The 23817-nt window shown below is 44.5% G+C and overlaps 1 protein-coding gene across 1 annotated transcript in view; it reads left to right on the forward strand.

Annotated features, from left to right (window-relative positions):
* Positions 1-23817, forward strand: part of LOC140191513 (rap guanine nucleotide exchange factor 3-like) — a 188236-nt gene that overhangs the window by 38449 nt on the left and 125970 nt on the right. The window contains exons 14-21 of the mRNA XM_072248964.1: positions 1063-1145; positions 8662-8698; positions 9200-9275; positions 10284-10439; positions 13121-13218; positions 15976-16101; positions 20261-20442; positions 20950-21040. Of these exons, the coding sequence (XP_072105065.1) occupies positions 1063-1145; positions 8662-8698; positions 9200-9275; positions 10284-10439; positions 13121-13218; positions 15976-16101; positions 20261-20442; positions 20950-21040 (849 nt within the window). The remainder of the gene's footprint in view (positions 1-1062; positions 1146-8661; positions 8699-9199; positions 9276-10283; positions 10440-13120; positions 13219-15975; positions 16102-20260; positions 20443-20949; positions 21041-23817) is intronic.

Consider the following 23817-nt stretch of genomic DNA (forward strand, 5'->3'; position numbering starts at 1 on the left):
CAAGATCATGACAAGGTAGATTGTGAGATCAAGAGTCCATCTGTTTGCCTGGGGGACCATTCAAGAGTCTGATTACAGTGGAATATGTTTTCAGGCATTTGTACCACCTTTAAATTCCTTGGCGTTATTAAATCAGAGGATCTGTCCTGGGACCAGTACATCAGTGACTTCACAAAAAAGGCACGACAACACCTCTACTTTCTTAGAAAGTAGATTCGGCATGTCATCAAAAACCTTGAGAAACTTCTAAAGATGCACAATGGAGAGTATTTTGATTGGCTGCAGAATGAAAAAGGCTACAGAAGGTGGTATATACAGCCCAATCTATCACAGGCAAAGCTCTCCCCACATTTCCAAGGAAGTAGCATCCATCATCAAGGACCTCCGCTATCCACGCCACGCCCCCTGTTCACTACTACTATTGGGCAGGAGGTTCAGAAACCCTGGGTCCAATGCCACCAGGTTCAGCAAGAGATATTATCCTTCAGCCTTCAACTTCCAAATCGGCGTGGATATCTTTACTCACCACTGCACTGAACTGATTCCACAACCTACAGTCTCATGTTCTCGTGTTCTCAGTGTTATTTTTATTTGCAGTCTGTATTCTTTGGCACACTGGTTGTTTTTCAGTCTTTGTATAGTATTTTTTCCCCATAAAACTCTATTGTGTTCAGTTCCTGTAAATGCCTGCAAGAGAATGAATCTCGTCAAAATACAGGTTGAGCACCCCTTATCCAAAATGCTTGGGGCCAGAAGTGTTTTGGATTTTGGATTTTTTTGAATTTGGGAATATATAATGAGATAGCTTGAGACTGTTGTCATTCCGTCTCTGAATTTATGTGCGACCGGTAAGCAGTCTTTGTCTTACACTTGATTATCACACATATGTACTTAACAGTAAAAATAATTATATACCATTAACATAATGCAAATATAATGTGTGCAGGGTAACAAAAACAGCATCGGGAGAATACCTGAATCAGCTGTTGGACAACAACATCTTCAGTCTCCACCTACCATTCCTATTATCACTTACTATCTGGTTCTCTCCTCTTTTGCTAGGATCTGGAGGTCTTGGTTGCAAGGGACAGGCATCTGAATGGTGCGCTGTCAGACAACAGCATGGACCAAACAGTAACAAAACGGTAAGAATATGAAAAGAGGGGAGAAGAACTTTCCATTCTCCACCAACCAGAGATTCCCCACCCTCCAAGTGAAGGAATCTCTACACAAGATGCTGGAGGAACTGAGTGGGTATTGGTATCTGTTTATTATAGTCACATGTACTGAGATACAGTAAAAAACTTGTCTTGTATACTGTTCACACAGATCAGATCATTACACAGTGCATTGAGGTAGAACAAGGTCAAACAATAACAGAATGCGGAATAAAGTGTAACAGTTACAGAGAAACTGCAGTGTAGGCTGAAAATAGGTGCAAAGGCCACAGTCTATCTCATTGTACAAGGAGTCTGTTCAGTAGTCTAATGATAGCAGGATAGAATCTGTCCTTGAGCCTGGTGGTGGTATGTGCTTTCAGGCTTTTGTACCTTCTGCCTGATGGGAGGGGGGAGAAGAGAGAATGTCTGGTGTGTGTGGGGTCTTTGATTATTCTGGCTGCTTCACTGAGACAGTGAGAAGTGAAGACAGAGTCCATGGAGGGGAGTCTGGTTTCTGTGATGCGCGGAGCTGTGTCCACAACTCTCTGCGGTTTCTTGTCCTGGGCAGAAGAGTTGCTTCTGGATAGGATGTTTCCTGTGATGCATAGACAGAAATTCATCATAGTTGATGGGATGTGCTAAATTTTCATAAGATCATAAGCAATAGGAGCAAAATTAGGCCATTTGGTCCATTGAGTCTGCTCTGCCATTATATCATGGCTGATCCAGTTCCTTCTGAGCCCCATTCTCCTGCCTTCTCCTCATATCCCTTCATGCCCTGACTAATCAAAAACCTATCAACCTCTACCTTAAATATACCCAATGTCTTGGCCTCCACAGTCGCCTGTAGCAATGAATTCCACAGATTCACTAATCTCTGGCTAAAGAAATTCCTCCTCATCTCCATTCTAAATAGACGCTCCTCTATTCTGAGGCTGAGTCCTCTGGTCCTAGACTTCCCCATCATAGGAAACAATCCTCTCCACATCCACTCTGTTGAGGCCTTTCAACAATCAATAGGTTTCAATGAGGCCACCCCTCATTCTTCTGAATTATAGTCAGTACGGGCCCAGAACCATCAAACACTCTTCATATGACAAGCCTTTCAATCTTGGAATCATTTTCATGAACCTCCTTTGATCCCTCTCCAATGTCAGCACATCCTTTCTTAGATAAGGGGTCCCAAACTGCTCACAATACTCCAAGTAAGGCCTCACCGGTGCTTTATAAAGTCTCAACATTACAACCTTGCTTTTATATTCTAGTCCTCTTGAAATGAATGTTGACATCACATTTGCCTTCCTCATCATTGACTAAAACTGCATGAGAATTCCCAAGTCCCTTTGCACATCAGATTTTTGAATTTTCTTTAGAAAATAATCTACACTTTTACTCCTTCCACCAAAGTGCATGACCATACACATCCCATCACTGTATTCCATCTGCCACTTCTTTGCCCATTCTCCTAATCTGTCTAAATCCTTCTGTAGCCTCTCTGCTCCCTCAATACTACCTGCCCCTTTACCTACCTTCGTATCATCCACAAACCTGGCCTCAAAGCCATCAATTCCATCATCCAAATCATTGACATATAATGAAAAAAGAAGTGATCCCAACATAGACCCCTGTGGAATACCACCAGTCACAGGCAGCCAACTAGAAAAGATTCCCTTTATTTCTACACTTTGCCTCCTGCCAATCAGCCACTGCTCTATCCATGCTAGAATCTTGCCTGTAACACCACGGGCTCGTAGCTTGTTAAGCAGCCTCGTGTGTGGCATCTTGTCAACGGCCTTCTGAAAATCCAAGCACACAAAGTCCACTGACTCTCCTTTGTTTATTCGGCTTCTTATTTCTTCAAAGAATTCCAACAGATTTGTCAGTCAAGATTTTCCCTTAAGGAAACCATGCTGACTTCAGCCTATTTTATCATGTGCCTCCAAGTATCCCAAAACCATATCCTTAACAATTGACTCCAACATCTTCCCAACCACTGAGGTCAGACTAACTGGCCTATAATTTCCTTTCTTCTGCTTCTCTCTCTTCCTGAGGAGTGAAGTAACATTTCCAATGGTCCATTCCTCTGCAACTATGCCAGAAGGAATTGATTCTTGAAAGGTCGGACTAATGCCTCCATAGTCTCTGCAGCCACCTCTCTCAGAGCCTTGGGGTGTAGACCATCTGGTCCAGGTGATTTATCTACCTTCAGACCTTTCAGTTTCCCAAGCAACTTCTCCCCAGTAATGGCAACTTCACTCACTTTTACCCCCGACACACTCAAACTTCCAGCATATTGCTAGTGTCTTCCACAGTGAAGACTGATGCAAAGTACTTATTCAGTTTGACCGCCATCTCCTTGTTCTTCATTAGTACCTCTCCAGCATCATTTTCTAGCAGTCCAGTATCTACTCTTGCCTCTCTTTTACACATTATGTATCTGAAGAAACTTCTGGTATCCTCTTTACCTTCTTACCTTCGTATTCTATCGTTTCCTTCTTTGTGACTTTTTTAGTTTCTTTCTGTTGGTATTTAAAAGCTTCTCAATCCTCTAACTTCCCACTAATTTTTGTTCTATTATATGCCCTCTCTTTGGCTTTTATGTTGGCTTTGACTTCCCTTGTCAGCCATGGTTATGTCATTCTGCCTTTTGAATACTATTTCTTCTTTGGGATGTATGCATCCTGCGCCTTTCGAATTACTCCTAGAGACTCCAGCCATTGCTGTTCTGTCATCATCCCTGCTAGTGTCCCCTTCCAATCAATTTTGGCCAGCTCCTTTCTCATGCCTCTGTAATTCCCTTTACTTCACTGTAATACTGATACATTTGACTTTGGCTTCTCCTTCTCAAATTGTAGAGAGAATTATAATCACTGGCTCTTAAGGGTTCCTTTACCTTAAGCTCTCTAATCAATTCCGGTACATTACACAACACCCAATCCAGAATAGCTGAGTTTCCTCAGCCTCCTGACAAAGTAGAGGTGTTGATGGCTTCTACGTGGTCAGACCAGAACAGGCTGTTGGTGATGTTCATCCCTAGGAGCTTGAAGCTCTCAATCTTCTCAACCTCAACACTGTTGATTAGACAGGAAAATGTGTGCCACTCCCCCCTCCTGATGTCAATGACCAGCTCTTTTGTTTTGTTGACATTGAGGGATGGATTGTTGTCATCACAGCATGTCACTACGCTCTCCATCTCCTTCCTGTACTCTGACTCGTTATTTGAGATACAGCCCGCTACTGTGGTATCATCTGCAAACTTGTAGATGAAGTTCGAGCAGAATCTGGCCACACAGTCGTGAGTGTACAGGGGGTGGAGTAGGAGGTTGAGGACACAACCTTGTGGGGCATCAGTGTTTAGTATAATCAGGGTGGAGGTGTTGCTGTCGATCCTTACTGATTGCAGTTTGTTGGTCAGAAAGTCAAGGATCCAGTTGCAGGGGGAGGCATTAACTCCAGGGTCTGGCGTTTGGAGATGAGTTTGCTTGGAATTTTAGTATTGAAGGCAGAGTTGTTGCCAATAAACAATAGTCTGCCATAGGCAGTGTCTTGACTGTCCAGTTTCTGTGGAGATGAATGTAGGGCCAGGGAGATGGCATCTGCCATAGAGTTGTTTCAGTGATAGGTGAATTGCAGTGGGTTGAGGTTGTTGAGGAAGCTGAAGTTAATATGTGCCATGACCAGCCTCTGGAAGGTGGTGGATATTAGACCACTGGACTCTAGGTCAGGCAGCATCTGTGGAGGGGAGATGAACAGTCAATATTTCGGATCAAGACCCTTCACCCAGAGTGAACAAGTCCCAGCCCATCTCTATTTTAAATGGTGCCCCTCCCAACAACTTCCCCAGCCTATAATTGTGCCCCTTGTCTGAGACCCCTCCACTGGTGAAAACATCTCAATTAATGTCAGTTGACAGGCCATGCCCTCTTCTCATGACTACCATCAGGGAGGAGGTACAGAAGCCTGAAGGACCACACTCAGTGAGTCAGAAACAGCTTCTTCCCCGCCATCCGATTTCTGAATGGTCCACGAAAACCACCCCATTATTCCTCTTGCACTATTTATCTATTTTGCAATTGATAGATATTTTTATGTTTTTGCACTGTACTGCTGCTGCAAAAGACAAATTTCATGACATGCAGTATGTCAGTGATAATAAATCAGATTCTGATTCATTTCTACAAGGTCACCTCTCAGTCTCCTGCACTGCAAGGAATAAAGTCCCACCTGTCCAACCTCTCCCCTTGAGTCCTGGCAACACCAATGCACAGGATCACAAGAGGTTGCAGACTCAGCCAGTTCCATCACAGGCACAACCAACCCCCCCCCCCCACCATCGAGGGCATCTTCAAGAGATGGAGCCTCAAGAAGGTGGCATCCATCATTAAGGACCCTCACCACACTGGACATGCCCTCCTCTCGTTACTACCATGGCGGAGGAGATACAGGAGCCTGAAGTGTTACAAGATGCACCCAACCACGCCAGCTTCCGAGATTTTAATGCTCTAACTCTCCGGAATACAGCTAGCTGGTGTGGCCTCTCTAAGGGCTTAGGGCATTCCCATCAATTGATAATCATGTTTTGGGTACCGAGAATTGAGTAGTTAAGGAACACCTGCACATTGGTTCAGTGCTCAATCGTAAGCCTTACTAATGATTTTGTCTGATGTTTGTTTTGTGCTTAGTTTCTCAATCCTGTTTAAGACTGTATCTCGATCCCAGCCTCGGAGACTCCAGCACTTGGGTCCAAGCCATCCTTGTCAAGGACTCTTGTCACATGAAGACCCACATGCAATGATTCAGGAACAACTTCTTCTCCTCTGCCTTCAGATTTCTGAACGGTTCATGAACCCAGGAACACTACCTCACTACCTCTTTTGCACTATTTATTCTTAATTGTAACCTCTATTAATTTTACATATTTCACCGTAGTGCTGTGCCAAACAACAAATTTCACAACATACATCAGTGGTAGTAAACCTGATCCTGATTCTGTTCTTATTTTGCTCTACCTTTCCATCTACTACTTAGTAACTTATATTAACTTGTTATGCCTGTCCTGTGGTGCTGTCACAAAACAACAAGTTTCAATCAGAATCGGCTCTGTTATCACTATTTTACATAGCGTGAAATGTGTTGTCTTTTTTTGGCAGCAGCACAGTGCACAACATAAAATGACTATAAATTACAAAAATAAAAGGAATAGTGAGGTATTGTTCATGGATCATTCAGAAATCTGATGGTGGAGGAGAAGAAACTGTTCCTGAATCATTGAATATGGGTCTTCAGGCTCCTGTACCTCCTCCCTGATGGTAGTAATGACAACATGCCCTAGGTGGAGAGGGTCCTTAGTGGATGCTGCCTTCTTGAGGTCACTCTTCATTCTTCCTGACTCCTAAGGGGTTACAGATGCAAGCCATCCAGCCTCACCTGGTGGGACAACTCTCTGATCCCAAGGATTATCTCATTGAATCTCCTTTGGACTGGCTTCAACACCACATGATCTTTTTATTGGTCAAGGGGCCAGAACTTTGCATAGTAATCCAGGCATGGCTTCACTGAATCCCTATACAACTGGAACACAACCTACAGATAATCTGTACAGAAAAAGGTTAACTTCATTTGTCACATTAACATTGAAACATCAAAACATACAATGAAATGTGTCAGTATGTCAATGACCAACACAGTCTGAGAATTGTGCTGGGGGTAGTCCACGAGTGTTGCCATGCTTCTAGTGCTAACATATCTTGTACACAACTCACTAAACCTTACTAACCTAAACGTCTATTTTTTGGAATGCAAGAGGTAATCAGGGCACCCACAGGAAATCCATGCGATTACGGGAGAACATAAAAACTCCTTACAGGCAGCAGCGGGAATTGAACCCGGGTTGCGGGTGCTGTAAAATGTTATACTAACCGCTATACTACCGTCAAACCCTTCATAATAAATGCCATTGAGAAGGAACTTGGGGTTAGGGTTCCTCCTCCCTCCCCCCATCTCGCTCCATCTGCCTCCTCTTGCCTCTTGTCTCCCAACTCCACCACTCCCCTCCCTGCCTGAAACTGACTGCACAGGTGGACAGGGTGGTAAAGAAGGCATACAGCACGCTTTCCTTTATTAATCGAAACTCTGAATCCACAAGTTGGAAAGTTATGTTGCAGCTTTATAAAACTTAGGTCAGGGTGCATCTGGACTATTGAGTGCATTTCTGGTCACCCCATTACAGGAAGGATGTGGGAGCTTTGAAGAGGGCACAGAAGAGGTTCACCAGGATGTTGCCTGGATTATAAGGAGAGGATGAACAAACTTGGGTTCTCTCCTCTGGAGTGGTGGAGACCTGGAATTTGAATTGGTTTATTACTTTCACATGTACTGAGATACAATGAAAAACTTGTCTTATGTACTGTTCACATAGATCAGATCATTACACAGTGTCTTGAGGTAGAACAAGGCAAAACAATGCAGAAAAGAGTGTAAAAGTCACAGGGAAAGTGCAGTGCAGGTAAGCAATAAGGTGCAAGATCATAACCAGGTAGATTGTAAAGTTAAGAGCCCATCTTAGCATGAACTTTGAGCATCCATGGTATAGATCAGGATTGAGGGCTTCACTGGCTTCACCCCATTCTCAGCCCCTCGAGATTCTGAAACATCCCTGAAGGGATATGACACGATCACACAGCGGCTAGCATAACACAATTACAGTCATAGGAGAACATAGAAGCTCCTTTCAGACAGCAGCAGAATCGAACTAGGTTGTTGTAATTGTGTTATACTAACCGTTGTGCTATCATGCCATATCCTTTCAGGGATGTCTCAAAATCTCGATGGGCTGAGAATGGGGTGAAGCCAGTGAAGCCCTCAGTCCTGATCTATACCATGGATGCTCAAAGTTCACGGTTCCTCCTGTACTGCACCAGTAACTATATCACTGGGGCTTGTTAAATTGATTTTGTTATTATCTCCTGTACTGCAGTACAGGGGAAAATGTTGCTTCAGAATATAAACCCTACAGCACAGGCCCTTTAGCCCATGATGTTGTGCTGTCCTTTTAACCTGCTCCATGATCAATCTAACCCTTCCTTCCCAGTTTGCCTTCCATTTTCCTTTCATCCATGTACTTAGCTGAGAGTCCCCTAAATGTCCCTAATATATCTGTCTCTAACACCACCCCTGGCAGGGCATTTCACATATTCACAACTCTCTGTGTGTAAAATACCTACCTCTGACATCCTTCCCCCTATACTTCCTCCAATCATCTTAAAATTATGCCCCCTGGTATCAGCCATTGCCACCCTGGGAAAAAGGTCTCTGGCTGTCCACTCAATCTATGCCTCTGATCATCATACACACCTCTATCAAATCTCCTCTCATCCTCTTTTGCTCTAAAAGGTTTTGTGTGCTATACATACAGATCATTGTGAGGTAGTAAAAAAAAAGTGCAAAATATAGGATGTACCACGCGCACACGGAGCTTGAACCTCTTTCTTTGCCTCCACAGGTCATCAGATATGATTATGAACACTCCACAGATGAAGGTGAATAAGATCTAACTAATGGGTTTGTCCCCTTGACCAGGGAGGGAAGTTCACTGTCTCTGATCCTGGGAATGTGTGATGGGATGGTGTAGAGGGATCTTCACTTTATGACTGACCGAGGGTGTCAGGCCCGCACAGTCTCTACCCAGGTAACAGGGTTCTCCTGCCACTCGTTTCCATCTCATCACCTGTAGCCTATTTACACCCAGCTCTCATCCACAGTCCTTGTTCACCCATTGAATCAGCCATGCTCAATGATTTGTTCCTAACCTTGTTGCCTATGGTAGTTAGTATCTGTTCGCTCTTGTTTTGTGGCCCCTCGTAACTTGTTATTTTTGCAATCTATTATTAAAGTTATCATTGATCGCTGAATCACTTCTGCGGCTCTGCTTTTGGGCCAAGCCTCCTCAACTTTTCCTGACCTCGGGAGTGTGTGATGAGACAGTATGGAAAGTATTATTCTTATAACCAATGTTTCTGTCTCTTCTGACTTCCCCACAGTTGAGGAACAGCTTAAACTGGTTGAAGAGCCTTCGAAACTCAACAGATACCCAGTGTTTGAGAGCAGATACCAAGAGTGAGTCAGTCCACCAGGAACGACGGTGACATCTGTGATGCCACTGACGAGAGCGAAGCCCGAACTAGGAAGCATGGGCCGGGCATGTTACGGCCATTGAAGGGTCGGGTCGTCTCCCCCTGCGGTCCTGACGCTTTTGATCGCGGTCCTTCAGCCGCTGCTCTTCAAATGTGCTGGTGCCTTCGTAGACTGGCAGGTGCCAGGCGTTGCGGTCTTTGGCCAAGGACAGATAGAGCAGGCAGCTGGTAGCATTTCCCCAGGGTCAATATGCCCAATACTAATGGGCATTCATTTAAGGAGAAAGGGGGTGAGGGTAAATTCAAAGGAGGTGTGCTGGGCAAGCTTTTTTGACACTGCTAAAATAATCTGTTTGGTTTTGGTTATCCTGCTATAGGAAAGATGCCATGAAGCTAGAGGAAGCTAGATTAAGGAGGAGATCTTTATGAAAAGTCTCAGCCTGAAACGTCAACTGTTTATTCCCTTCCATAGATGGTGTCTGACCTGTTGAATTCCTCCAGCATTTTCTGTGTGTTGCTCAAGACTTCCAGCATCTGCAGAATCTCTTGTGTCTGTGTTGACGAGGGTGTTGCCAGGATTTGAGGGACTGAGTTTTGGGGAGAAGTTGGACAGATTGTGAATTTTTAATTGGAGTGTAGGAGATTGGGAGGTGACCTTATAGAGGTGTGTGAAATCATGAAGGGCATAGACAGAGTGAACGCACACAGTCTATTTCCCAGTGCGGGATAATCCAGAACTAGAGGGCACAGGTTTATTGAGAAAGGGGAGATAATTAATGGGAACCTGAAGGGCAACTTCTTCACCTGGAGGGTGGTCCATGTACGGAATGAGCTGCCAGAAGAAGTGGTTGAGGCTGGACATGTACATGGATAGGAAAAGTTTAAAAGGATATAGGCCAAATGTCGATAGATGGGACTGGCTCAAATGGGAGTGGTAGAGTGTTTGTACGTGTTGTGTTTGTCTTGGACTGATTGCCATCTCTCCTTGCAGTCCTGTATCACGTGTACCGTCCCGACCACTCACAGATCTGCCTGCTCCTGCCAGTGGCGTCATCCGTGAGAGACCTCCTCTCCATCCTGGCAGGAGAAGAGGAGGAAGGCAGCTCAGCAGGGGAACGTGTCCTTGTCAAGCTCAGGTCCACTGGGGGTAAGTACTGGCAGTTGATTATTGTAATTTGCCTCCTTGGAACTGAAATTGGAATTGGTTTATTATTGCCACCTGCGCTGAGATACAGTGAAAAACTTGTCTTGCATATTGTTCATACAGATCAGATTATAAAGCAATAACAGAATGCAAAATATTTATGATTATGAAGACACGTAGTCCTTTTTTATTGTCATTTAGTAATGCATGCATTAAGAAATTTGATACATTATTTCCTCCGGTGTGATATCACAAAACGCAGGACAGACCAAGACTGAAAAAACTGACAGAACCACATAATTATAACATATAGTTACAACAGTGCACAATACCATAACTTGATGAAGAAGTCCATGAGCACAGTAAAGTTCAAAGTTTCTCAAATGTCCCACATCTCACGCAGACGGGAGAAGGAAGAAAAACTCTCCCTGCCATGCCGACCACAATCCGACTCTGAGTCATCCGAAAACTTCGAGCTCTGATCAGCTCTCCGACACCGAGTACTGAGCGCCATCTCTGTCCGAACGATTCAACCTCCTTCTCGGTCGCCAAAAGCAGGCAAGGCCAGGGATTTTGATGTCTACCCGCTGAAAGATTCCCGACCACACAGTAATGACAACAGCAAACGGGTTTTTCAGAAATTTCTCCAGATGTTCCTCTGTGCTTTCATGTCCATTCTCCATCAAATCAGAATTGTCCACGACCCCTATTTAACAGATACGATATCATTTTTCGCCAGAGGGCTGCGCACACGCAGGTGCGTCGCCATCTTCTCCTCCCGCCGAATAAGGTGTCACAGCTACAGACAAAGTGCAGTGCAGGTAGACAATAGGGTTATAATGAGGTAGCTTGTGAGGTCTTCAGATGTTGTATCAGGTTTTTGTATCTTTTGCCTGATGGGAGGAGGAAGAAGAGAGAATGTGGGTGGGTCTTTGATTATGTTGGCTGCTTTACTGAAGCAGCAAGAAGTATAGAAGTCCATGGAGGAACTGGAATTGGTTTAGTATTGTCACATGTACTGAGATACTGTGAAAAGCTTGTCTTGGATTCTGTTCAGATCATTACAGAATGCATTGAAGTAGTACATTGGTGGCTTTGTGGCCAAATTTGCAGATGATACAAAGACAGGTGGAGGGGCAGATAGTGTTGAGGAAGGAGTTAGTCCACAGAAGGACTTGGACAGATTTGGAGAATGGGCAAAAAGTTGACATGATAATACACTTCGGTAGGAACAAAGGGGTAGACTATTTTCTAAAGGGAGAGTGAATTCAGAAATCAGAGGTGCAAAGGGACTTGAGAGTGTAGGGTTATCTAAAGGTTAACTTGCATGTTGAGTCAGTGGCAGTGAAGGTAAATGCCACGTTAGCATTCATTTCAAGAGGACTAGAATATAAGAGCAAGGATGTAATGCTGAGGCTTTATAAGGCATTGGTCAGACCACACTTGGAGTATTGTGAGCAGTTTTGGTCCCATATTTAAGAAAGGATGTGCTGCCATTGCAGAGGATCAAGAGATGGTTCACGAGAAAAATCTCAGGATTGAAGGGGTTAACATATGAGGAACGTTTGATGGTTCTAGGCCTGTACTCACTGGAGTTTAGAAGAATGAGGGGGGAATCTCATTGAAATCTATCCAATATTGAAAGGCTGAGATAGAGTGAATGTGGAGAGGATATTTTCTCTCATGGGGAAGTATAAGACCAACGAGTACAGCCTCAGAACAGAGGGACATCCATTTAGAACAGAGATGAGGAGGAATTTCTTTAGCCAGAAGGTAGTGAATCTGTGGAATCCATTGCCACAGACTGCTGTGGAGGCCAAGTCATTGGGTATACTTAAAGTAGAGGTTGATAGGTTCTTGATTAGTAAAGGTGTCAATGTTTATGAGGAGGAAGCAGGTGAATGGGGTTGAGAGAGAAGAAAATAAATCAGCCATGATGGAATGGTGGAGCAGACTCAGTGGGCTAAATGACTGAATTCTGCTCCTATGTCTTATGGTTTTATAGTACAAGGGAATTGGAATTGGTTTACTTTTATCTCATGTACTGCTTAAAAGCTTGTCTTGTATACTGTTCATGCAGGTCAGATCATTACATTAAGGTTGAATACGATAAAGCAATCACAGAATAAATTATAACAGTTACAGAGAAAATGCAGGCAGACAATAAGTTGCCAGATCATAACGAGATAGATTGGGAGGTCTAAAGGGGAGATACAAATTAGATTGGTAAATTGGTGTATCATTGTGTTATGTACTGAGGTACAGTGAGAAACATTGTTCTGCTTACCATCCACACAGATCAATTCATCACATCAGTACATTGAGGTAGAACAAGGGAAAACAATAACAGAATGCAAAATAAAGTGTCACAGTTACAGAGGAAGTGCAATCCAGGCAGACAATAAGGTGCAAGGTCACAACGAGGTAGACTGTGAGGTCAAGAGTCCATCTTATCGTATTAGAAAGTTATTTAATAGTTTGATAACAGTGGGGTAGAAGCTGTCCTTGACCCATGCTTTCAGGCTTTTGTACCTTCTGCTGATGGGAGAGGGGCGGGTGAGCTCTCTGATTCACAGAGGCAGTCAGAAGTATAAAAGGGGTGTCACATCCAGACGAGCTACTGCGAATGGGGCGGGGAAAGGGGAGGCATGTCCTGAGAGTTTTAAACCCTCTCGCTTCTGCAGATCAGTCGGAGATGAGTGCGGATGAAAGATCTGTCTACACCTCACTGCAGGTGAATGATCGCCTATACTATGGCAGCCGGGAACAGCTGAAGGCACTGGTGAGTATCTCCTGTGAACCCTCAGACTCCTGACCTCACAATCTACCCTGGTATAAAGTCATAGAAACATACAGCACAGAAACAGGCCCTTTGGCCCATCTAGTCTGTGCTGAACCATTTAAACTGCCTACTCCCATCAACCTGCACCAGGACCATAGCCCTCCTTACCTCTACCTTCCAAGTACCTATCCGAGCTTCTCTTAAATATTGAAATCAAGCTTGTATGCACCATTTGCACTGGCAGCTCATTCCACACTCTCACCACCCTCTGAGTGAAGTAGTTTCCCCTCATGTTCCCCTAAAACTTTTCACCTTTCACCCTTAACCCATGACCTCTTGTTGTAGTCCCACCCAACCTCAGTGGAAAAAGCCTGCTTGCATTTACCCTATCTATACCCCCCATAATTTTGTATACCTCCATCAAATCTCATCTCAATCTTCTACATTCCTAGGAATAAAGTCCTAACCTATTCAATCTTTCCTTATAACTCAGGTCATCCAGACCCGGCAACATCCTTGTAAATTTTCTCAGTATTCTTTCAACCTTATTTACATCTTTCCTGGAGGTAGTTGACAAAAACTGTACACAGAATACTCCAAATTAGGCCTCACCAATGTCTTACACAACTTCAACATAACATCCCATCTCCTGTACTCAATTTATGAAGGCCAATGTGCCAAAAGCTTTCTTTACGATCCCGCCTGCCTGTGATACCACTTTCAATGAATTATGGACCTATGTTCCCAGATCCCTTTGTTCTACCGCACTCCTCAGTGCCCTACCATTCACTGTGTAAAACATACCCTGGTTGGTCCTACCAAAATGCACCACCTTGCTCGTGTCTGCATTAAACTCCATCCCGGACCCTGGCACCTGGGAGACAATGTACCATTCGGGAACCTTGTTCTCATCCAAAAAACCACCTTTCTGTTTCCTCAACTAACAAATCCCCTATCACCACAGCTTGCCTCTTCTTCCCCCTTCCCTTTTGCACCCTCTCTAAAGCTTCCACATCATTTTTATATTGAGGTGACCAGAACTGAACACAATACTCCAAATGTGCTCTAACTAGGGTTTTATGGAGCTGCAACATTACCTCACAGCTCTTGAACTCAATCCCCCTCCCCCAACTAATGAAGGTGAACACACTACACACCTTCTTAACTATCCGATCAATTTGTGCGGCTACTTTGAGGGAACTGTGGACTTCGACACCAAGATCCCCCAGTTCCTCCACACTGTTAAGAATCCTGTCATTAATTCTACATTCTGCCTTCACGTTCGACTTTTCAAAGTGATTCACTTCACACTTTTCCGATTGAACATTGAACACAAAATAGTGAACACAGAACACTTCAGTACAGGAACAGGCCTTGCAGTCCACAATGATATGATGAACTAATTAAACTGGCAATTAAATGCCTAACTAAACTAATCCCTTCTGTCTATGTATCCCTCCATTTCCTGTGCCTATGAATTAAATTGACTTTATTTCTTACATCCTTCACATATGTGAGGAGTAAAACTCTTTACGTTACGTCTCCATCTGAATGTGCAATGTGCAAATTATAGTAATTTGTAATAAATAGTATGTACAGTAAGATATACAACCAAACAGTCAATATGGCTTAGTAATACTATTGTGTCAGCATGACTTAATCAGTCTGACGGCCTGGTGGAAGAAACTGTCCCAGAGCCTGTTGGTCCTGGCTTTTATGCTGCGGTACCACTTCTCGGATTGTGTGCAGTTCTGGTCACCTACCTACTGGAAAGATATTAATCATTTGAAAGAGTACAAAGAAACTTTACAAGGATGTTGCTGGGACTTGAGGACATGAGTTGTAGGGAAAAGTTGAAGAGGTCAGGACTTTGTTTCCTGGAGTTCAGGCGAATAAAGGGTGACATGATAGAGGCCTACAAAATTCTGAGGGGTATGGATAAAGTGAACACAAGCAGGCTTTTTCTTCTGGGATTGGGTGAATTACAAATCATAGATTTAGGCTGAAAGGTTAAGGGGAACACGAGGGAGAATTTCTTCATTCAGAGGGTGGTGAGAGTGTGGAACATGCTGCCAGCCGAAGTGATGGATGTGGGTTTGATTTCAACATTGAAGGGAAGTTTGGATAGGTACGTGGATAGGAAGGGTATAGGAGGCTATGATGTGGGTGCAGACAGATGGAACTAAGCAGAAGACCGGACTATCACAGTCTAGATGGGCCAAAGGGCTTGTTTCTGTGCTTGTAGTACTCTATAAATCTATCTAAAACCCTCTTAAACGATTCCATCATATTTGCCTCCATCACTACCCTTGGCAGCACATTCCAGGCACCCACTAGCCTCTTAAAACAACTTCTCCTGCACATCTCCTTTGAACTTCGCCCTCTCATCTGAAATGCATATCCTCTGGTATTAGACTTTTCCACCCTGGGGAGAAAGATACCAGTTGTCTGCTCTATCTATGCCTCTCGTAATCTTATAAACCTCTCTCAGGTCTCCCCTCAGTCTCCGCCGCTCCAGAGAAAACAACCCAAGTTTGTCCAGCCTCTCTTCATTGGCTCACGCTCTCTAATCCAGGCAGCATCCTGGTGAACCTCTTCTACACCCTCTCCAAAGCCCTGACACCCTTCCTGTGATGGGATGACCAGAACTGAACACGAAGCTTCAAGTGCAGCCTGACCAGAGTTTTATAGACTCTGGTTGGTAGGGGGTAGGGGGCTCCTGAAGTGTTGCTGAGGGGATCTTGTGTTTCTCCCCAGGTACCTGCCAAGGAACAGCAGATCCCAGCGCGTGACGCCTCTTCCCCATTGGACTCCCTGGGGTCCCGGGAGCTGGCCGTGCAGCTGACTGAGGTTGACTGGGATCTCTTCCTCTGTGTCCACGAGGTAACACCATGGCTGGTGGTGGGATGGAAGCAATGGGTGCAGGTTAGGAGTGAGGGAACCCCAAGGGAGGGGTGGTGAGGAGGGAAGGTTGATAAGGAGGGGGTGCTGTGGGAGGAGTGGTGAGGAGAGGGTGCTGTGGAAGTGACAGTGAGGTGAGGGAGCAGTGAGGAGGAGGGAGGGTCAGTGAGGGAGGGGTGATGAGGGAGCTCACCCCGACACACTCGCATGCACTGTGCACTAATGTTCAAGTTTCTGGTTCCCTTTAGCCAGGCAAAGAATACAAGGTAACTCTGTCCCATGCTCCCCTCATTTGTAGAGCTGTCAGGGATGGAGATTCATTACTGTTCTTGGTGACAACCACCATCCCTATTGACCATATTTGGAAGAAGGATGTGGAGGTGCTGAAGAGGATGGAACATAAGACATAGGAACAGCATTAGGCCATTCAGCCCATCAAGTCTGCTTTGCCATTCCATCATGGCTGATTTATTATCCTTCTCAACCCCATTCTCCCCGTAAACTCTGATGAGCTTACTAATCAAGAACCTATCAACCTCTGCTTCAAATATACTCAATGACTTGACCTCTATAGCTGTCCATGGCTATGAATTCCACAAATTCACCACCCTCTGGCTAAATAAATTCCTTTTCATCTCTGTTCTAAAGGGACGCCCTTCTAAGATGAAACTGTGCCCTCTGTTCCTAGACTCCCCCACTATAGGAAACATCCAATCCACGTTCACTCTATCTTGAATTTTCAATATTCAACAGATTTCAATGAAATCCCCCACTCATTCTTCTAAACTTAAGCAAGTACAGGCCCAGAGCCTGCAAATGCTCCTCAAGCATTAACCCTTTCTATTGTGGAAACATTCTCACGAATCTCCCCTGGACCCTCTCCAATGCCAACACATCGTTTCTTAAATAAGAGGCCCAAAACTGCTCACGATACTCCAAATATAGTCTGACCAGTGCCTTATAAAGCCTCAGCATTACACCCTTGCTCTTATGTTCTAGTTGTCTCAAAATGAATGCTACCAATAGCAACTGCACTCTCTCCAGCACCCTGACGCTCCCAAATTTCTGCCGTACTGCTAGTGTCTTCCACAGTGAAGACTGACACAAAATACTTATTCAGTTCATCCACCATGTCTTTGTTCCCCATTACTACCTCTGCAGAATTGTTTTCCAGTGGTCCATTATCCACTCTTGCCTTTCTTTTATTCTTTATATATCTGAAATAAACTTTTGGTATCCTCTTTGATATGATTAGCTAGGTTACTTTTCTGTTTATTTCATCTTTTCTCTCTGTATGGCTTTTTTAGTTGACTTATGTTGGATTTTAAAAGCTTCCCAATCCTCTAACTTCCCACTTATTTTTGCTATATTACTAGACAACAGGGTGACCTTTTGAGAGAAGGGTGGTGCAGTCTGATATGACCAGAATGAACATTAAATTTTCCTGAATGCTATTGGTATTGCTTTGCTTTGGAAACTGAAGTAGAAAACTCGCAGTTTATTAAAGAAGAACGACGCGTAGCAAAGCAAATATAGCTGCTCTGCGTTTAATGAAGGACACTTTTGATGGCATCATTTCTGGTTTATCTGCCACCCTTGTGCCTCTCGTTGTCATTCTGGAGACGTGCAGCCCTTTCATCCCCCGTCTCTTCATCTCTTCTGCTGTTTGTTGTTTGTCTCTGATCCTGGAGACGTGCATGCCTCTCCTCTTCTGTCTCTTCTTCCCTCATCTTTTTTTGTCCTGACTCTTTGATCCTGGAGTCATGCAGCCCTGGCCTCATCTGATTCTTGTTCTCTCCCTCTCCTTGCCGTTTCCCGACGACGTTTGGCATCATCTCTTGACCATAATGTCCCCCTTCCTCTTCCACGCGGCATAATTAGGCTGACCATTTTTTTTTTACCCTAATTTCTCCTAACAAAGTGCATGATGAGACACTTCCTGACACTGTATTCCTTCTGCCACTCCTTTGCCCACTCTCTTAATCTGTTAAAGTCCCTCTGTAGCCTCTCTACTTACTCAAAACTGCCTGCATCCCACCTACATACTGGCCCACTCATACAATGGCTGCTCCGCTTACATCTTGCTTCTTTTTATGGGCCTCTGCCAAGTGCCTAAAATATTGCGATGATCGCAGCCCACCAAAAAGTTCCAAAAGATCCAGAGCTATTTTAAACTTTGCACAGCCTTGCCAACGAACAACCTCTTGTGATGATTGCAGCCTGCCAGAAAGCTCTGAAAGGCTGTTTTTTTGTTGGAGGAGAATCAGTAGGAACCAGAGGAACCTGGGGTACGGGTACATATTTCCCTGAAAGTGATGCCTCTGGTAGACAAGCTGGTGAAGATGGTGTTCGCCATGTTGGCCTTCATCAGTCAGAACACAGAGTGCAGGGGTCAGGAAGTTACATTGAAGTTGGTGAGGCTGCACTGGGAGAATCACGTTTAGTTCTGGTCACTCTGTTGTGGAAAAGATGCCATTAAACTGGAAAGAGTGCAGAGGGGTTTTGTGACTATGTTGACAGCTCTAAGGGACTGAGTTACAGAGAGAGGTTGGACAGATTGAGAGATTAGTCCTTGGAGCAGAGGAGACTGGGGGGTATAAAATCATGAGGGACATGGATAGGGTAAATGTGCACAGTCCTTATCCTAGGGTTGAGGACTCGAGAACTAGAGGGCACAGGTTTAAGATGAGAGGAAAGAGGTTTAAAAGGAACCTGGGGCCAACATCTTTACCAGTGGGTAGTCTCTGGGATGAGCTGCTAGAGGAAGTGGTTGAGGCAGGTATGTTAACAACATTTAAAAGAAACTGGACGGAAACATGGATAGGAAAGATTTAGAGGGACGTGGGCCAAACGCTGTCAAATGGGTCTGGCTGAGATGGGAATCCCGGTCAGCATGGACCAGTTGGACCAGAGGGACTGTTCCCCTGTGTTGTGACTCTGTGATGGAGGAGAACTTGGACATATCGATCAATAGGCTTCAAGTTCAGCTTCAAGTTTATTGTCATAAGTAAACATGGAATACTACTGCACAGCACAGGCCCTTCGGCCCACAATGTTGTGCCGACCATTTGACCTACACTAAGATCAATCTAACTCTTCAATCCCACATTGTCCTCCATTTTTCTTTCATCCGTGTGCCTAAGGGTCTCTTAAATGCCTTGTTCTAATTTATCTTCCCATGCCATCACCCTTGGTAGTGCATTTCACTCTATGTAAAAAGACCTATCTCTGACATCCCCGTATACTTTTCTCCAAACACCTTAAAATTATACCCTCTTGTACTAGCTATTTCCACTCTGGGGGGGGAGAATGTCTTTAACTGTCCAATTTATCTATGCCACTCTTATCATCTTGCACACTTCTATTAAGTGACCTCTCATTCCTTTGCTCCAAAAAGAAAAGCCCTAACTCTCTCAAACTTTCTTCATAAGATTTACTCTCTAACCCAGACAGCATCCTAGTAAATCTCCTCTGCACCCTCTCTAAGGCTTCCACATCCTTCCAAAAATGAGATGACCAGAACCAACACAATATCTCAAGTGTGGTCTAACCAGAGTTTTATAGAGCCACACCAACTCAATACCCAACGAATGAAGGTCAACAAACTATATGCCTTCTTTACCACCCTATCCACATATGCAGCAACTTTGAGGGATGTATCACTGTGGAACCCAAGATCCCTCTGTTCCTCCATACTGCTCAGAATCCTAGACATGCCCTGGGTACAACTGTCAAAAAGATCAGATGAACCTGGTGGTATGAGACTTCAGGTTTCTGTACCACCTGCCTGCTGCAGCTGGTGATTTTCCAATCCATCTGAGATTCTTCGGAAGTCAAGAATGGGGTATAAAACTTCTGGCCTATGGCCATTTATTGAGTGTTACAAAACCAAAGAACAAAACAAAGAAAAAAAAGGTAGAATAAATAAGTTGTGATTGTCTTACAGAAAAACTAGCTCAGGCGACAGAGATAACAACTAATCTATAAAATAGCTAGATTCAAGATTCCTAAACCAGGTTTCATCAGACAATGAGCTGAAGGTCTCTGTGATACCTGGGCTGGACAGGGTTGGAATGGAGAGGCAGTAGGATACAGAGGACATGGCTGGGCATCTGAGCCAATGACTTGACTCCCACAACAGGTGGAGCTCATTGTTTATGGCCTTGGCCTGAAGCCAGAGCCTGGAACCACAGTTTCCAACCTACAGAGATACCTGGGGAGGTTCAACCAGATCCAGTTCTGGACGGCCAGTGAGTTGTGCCTCTGCGCTGACCTCGGGAGGAGAGCAGCCCTCTTAAAGAAGCTCATCAAGGTGGCAGCGAGGTACTTCAGTAAACTTTGTGTCCAACCCTGGGAGTGTGCGATGGGACGGTGTGGAGGGAGCTTCACTCTGTGTCTGACCCTGGGAGTGTGTGATGGGACGGTGTGGAGGGAGCTTCACTCTGTGTCTGACCCTGGGAGTGTGTGATGGGATGGTGTGGAAGGAGATTCACTCTGTGTCTGACCCTGGGAGTGTGTGATGGGACGGTGTGGAAGGAGATTCACTCTGTGTCTGACCCCGGGAGTGTGTGATGGGATGGTGTGGAGGGAGCTTCATTCTGTGTCTGACCCTGGGAGTGTGTGATGGGACAGTGTGGAGGGAGATTCACTCTGTGCCTGACCCTGGGAGTGTGTGATGGGATGGTCTGGAGGGAGCTTCACTCTTTTTCTGACCCTGGGAGTGTGTGATGGGACAGTGTGGAAGAAGCTTCACTCTGTGTCTGACCGCTTTGTTCTGTCCGGGGTGATTTGTGCCATGAGGTTTTATTGGTGTATATCTGTGCTTCACAGTTGCAAGGAACTGAAGAACATGAACACTTTCTTTGCTCTGATGTTTGGCCTTTCCAACCCAGCTGTGAGGAGACTTTCTCAAACCTGGGAGGTGAGATTCTTTTACCCTCTCCCCCTCTACTCACCCTCAGTTGTGGGGAGGGTTGTGACCATGATGGAGCTGGCTACAACCCTCTGCAACCTCTGTGTATTAGAGCCTCCATACCAGATGGTGATATGACCAGTTGTAATAATCTCCGTGCTTCATATCTTCAAATTTGCTAGAGTCTGTCATTAAACGTCTCAACCTCCTAATGAAGTAGAGCCACTGGTGTGCCTTCTTATCTGTGGAATTCTCTGCCCAGTGAAGCAGTGGAGGATCTTGTCATTAGGGATCCTCTTGGAAAGAGTGATCACAGTTTGATTGAGTTTCTCATACAAATGGGGGGTGCAATATTTTGATCTAAAGCCAGTGTATTGTGCCTAAAGAAATGAGACTACAACGGGATGAGGGAGGAGTTGGATGGCGTAGACTGGGAACACAGCCTCTGTGGTGGAACAGTGGAAGACTTTTAGAGATTTTTCACAGTGCTCAGCAAAAGTATATTCCAGTTAAAAGCAAGGACAGTAAGGGTGGGGAGAGCCAGTCTTGGATAACTAAGGAAATCAAAGAAGGCATCAAACTAAAAGCTCATGCATACAAAGTCGCCAAGAGTAGTGGGAAACTGGAAGACTGGGAAAACTTTAAAATGCAACAAAGAACCACTAAGCAGGCAATAAAGAAAGGGAAGCTAGATTATGAAAATAAACTAGCACAAAATATAAAAACCAATAGTATAAGTTTGTATAATTATATAAGGCAGAAAAGGGTGGCTAAAGTGAACATAGGTTCCTTGGAGGACGAGAAGAGGGAATTGATATTGGGTAATGAGGAAATGGCCAGGGCTTTGAGTGACTATTTTGCGTTGATCTTCGTGGTGGAGGATACGTTTAACATGTCAAAGAGAGATGTTATGGATGTGATGGGAGGTGAGGACCTTGATATAATAGCTATCACTAAAAAGCTAGTGCTAAGCAAACTTTGTGGTCCTGAAGATAGACAAGTCCCCTGGTCCTGATGGAATGCATCCCAGGGTACTGAAAGAAATGGCGGAGGTTATAATAGAGGCTTTGATGATAATTTACCAAAATTCTTTGGACTCTGAGCAGGTCCCGGCGGATTGGAAGAAGGCAAATGTCACTCCACTATTCAAAAAAGGATATAGACAAAAGGCAGGTAACTATAAGCCAGCTAGTTTAACATCTTTAATTGGGAAAATGCTTGAAGCTATCATTTGGAATTTGGAAAGAAATGGATCCATCAGGTAGCCACAACATGGATTCAGCAAAGGCAGGTCCTGTTTGATAAACTTACTGGAGTTCTTTGAGGATATAACGAGCGCAGTGGATAGAGGGGAATAGATGGACGTTATTTACTTGGATCTCAAGAAGGCATTCAATAAGGTACCACATAAAAGATTTTTCCATAAGTGAAGGGTGCAAAGAGTTGGGGGTGATGTACTTGCATGGATAGAGGATTGGTTACTAACAGAAAGCAGAGAGTTGGGATACATGGGTGTTTCTCTGGTTGGCAATCAGTGGTGAGTGGTGTGCCACAGGGGTCAGTGCTGGGCCTACAACTGCTCTTGATATACGTTAACGATCTGGAAGAGGGGACCGAGTATAGTGTATCTAAGTTTGCTGATGACATTAAATTGAGTAGAAAAGCAAATTGTACAGAGGATACGGAGAGTCTGCAGAGAGATATAGATAGGTTAAGTGAGTGGGCAAAGGTCTGGCAGATGGAATACAATATTGGTAGATGTGAGGTCATCCTCTTTGAAAGGAAAATGGAAGAGCAGATTATTATTTAAATGGTAAACATTTCCATCATGCTGCTGTGCAGAGGGACTTGGGAGTGCTTGTGCATGAATCACAAAAGGTTGGTTTGCATGTACAGCGGGCTATCAAGAAAACAAATGGAATGTTGGCCTTCATTGCTAGAGGGATTGAACTTAAGACCAGGGAGGTTATGCTGTAACTGTGTAGGGTACTGGTGGGGCCACACCTGGAGTACTGTGTGCAGTTCTGGTCTCCATACTTGAGGAAGGATGTACTGGCTTTGGAGGCAGTGCAGAGGAGGTTCACCAGGTTGATTCCAGAGATGAGGGGGTTAGACTATGAGGAGAGATTGAGTTGCCTGGGACTGTACTCACTGGAATTCAGAAGGATCAGAGGAGATATTACAGAAACATATAAAACTATGAAAGGAATAGATAAGATAGAGGCAGGAAAGTTGTTTCCGCCGGTAGGTGAGACTAGAACTAGGGGACATAGCCTCAAGATTCGGGGGAGTAGATTTAGGACAGAGATGAGGAGGAACTGCTTTTCCCAGAGAGTGGTGAATCTATGGAATTCTCTGCCCAATGAAGCAGTGGAGGCTACCCCAGTAAATATATTTAAGACAAGGTTGGATAGATTTTTGCATAGTAGGGGAATTAAAGGTAGGTAGAGATGATTCCATGGTCAGATCAGCCATGATCTTATTGAATGGTGGAGCAGGCTCGACGGGCCAGATGCCCTACTCCTGCTCCTATTTCTTATGTTCTTATGTTCTTCGTGATTGCATCAATTTGAAAGATCTGCCAAGACGTTGATGTTCAGGAACTTGAAGCTGCTCACCCTTTCCACTGCTGACCCCTAGGCCTTAAGACCATAAGACATAGGAGCAGAATTAGGCCATTTAGTCCATCGAGTCTGCTCTGCCATTCCATCATGGCTGATTTATTATCCCTGTCCACCCCACTCTCCTACCTTCTTCCTGTAACCTTTGACACCGTGACTAATCAA

The sequence above is a fragment of the Mobula birostris genome, chromosome X (genome assembly GCF_030028105.1).
Source record: "Mobula birostris isolate sMobBir1 chromosome X, sMobBir1.hap1, whole genome shotgun sequence".
NCBI lineage: Eukaryota > Metazoa > Chordata > Chondrichthyes > Myliobatiformes > Myliobatidae > Mobula > Mobula birostris.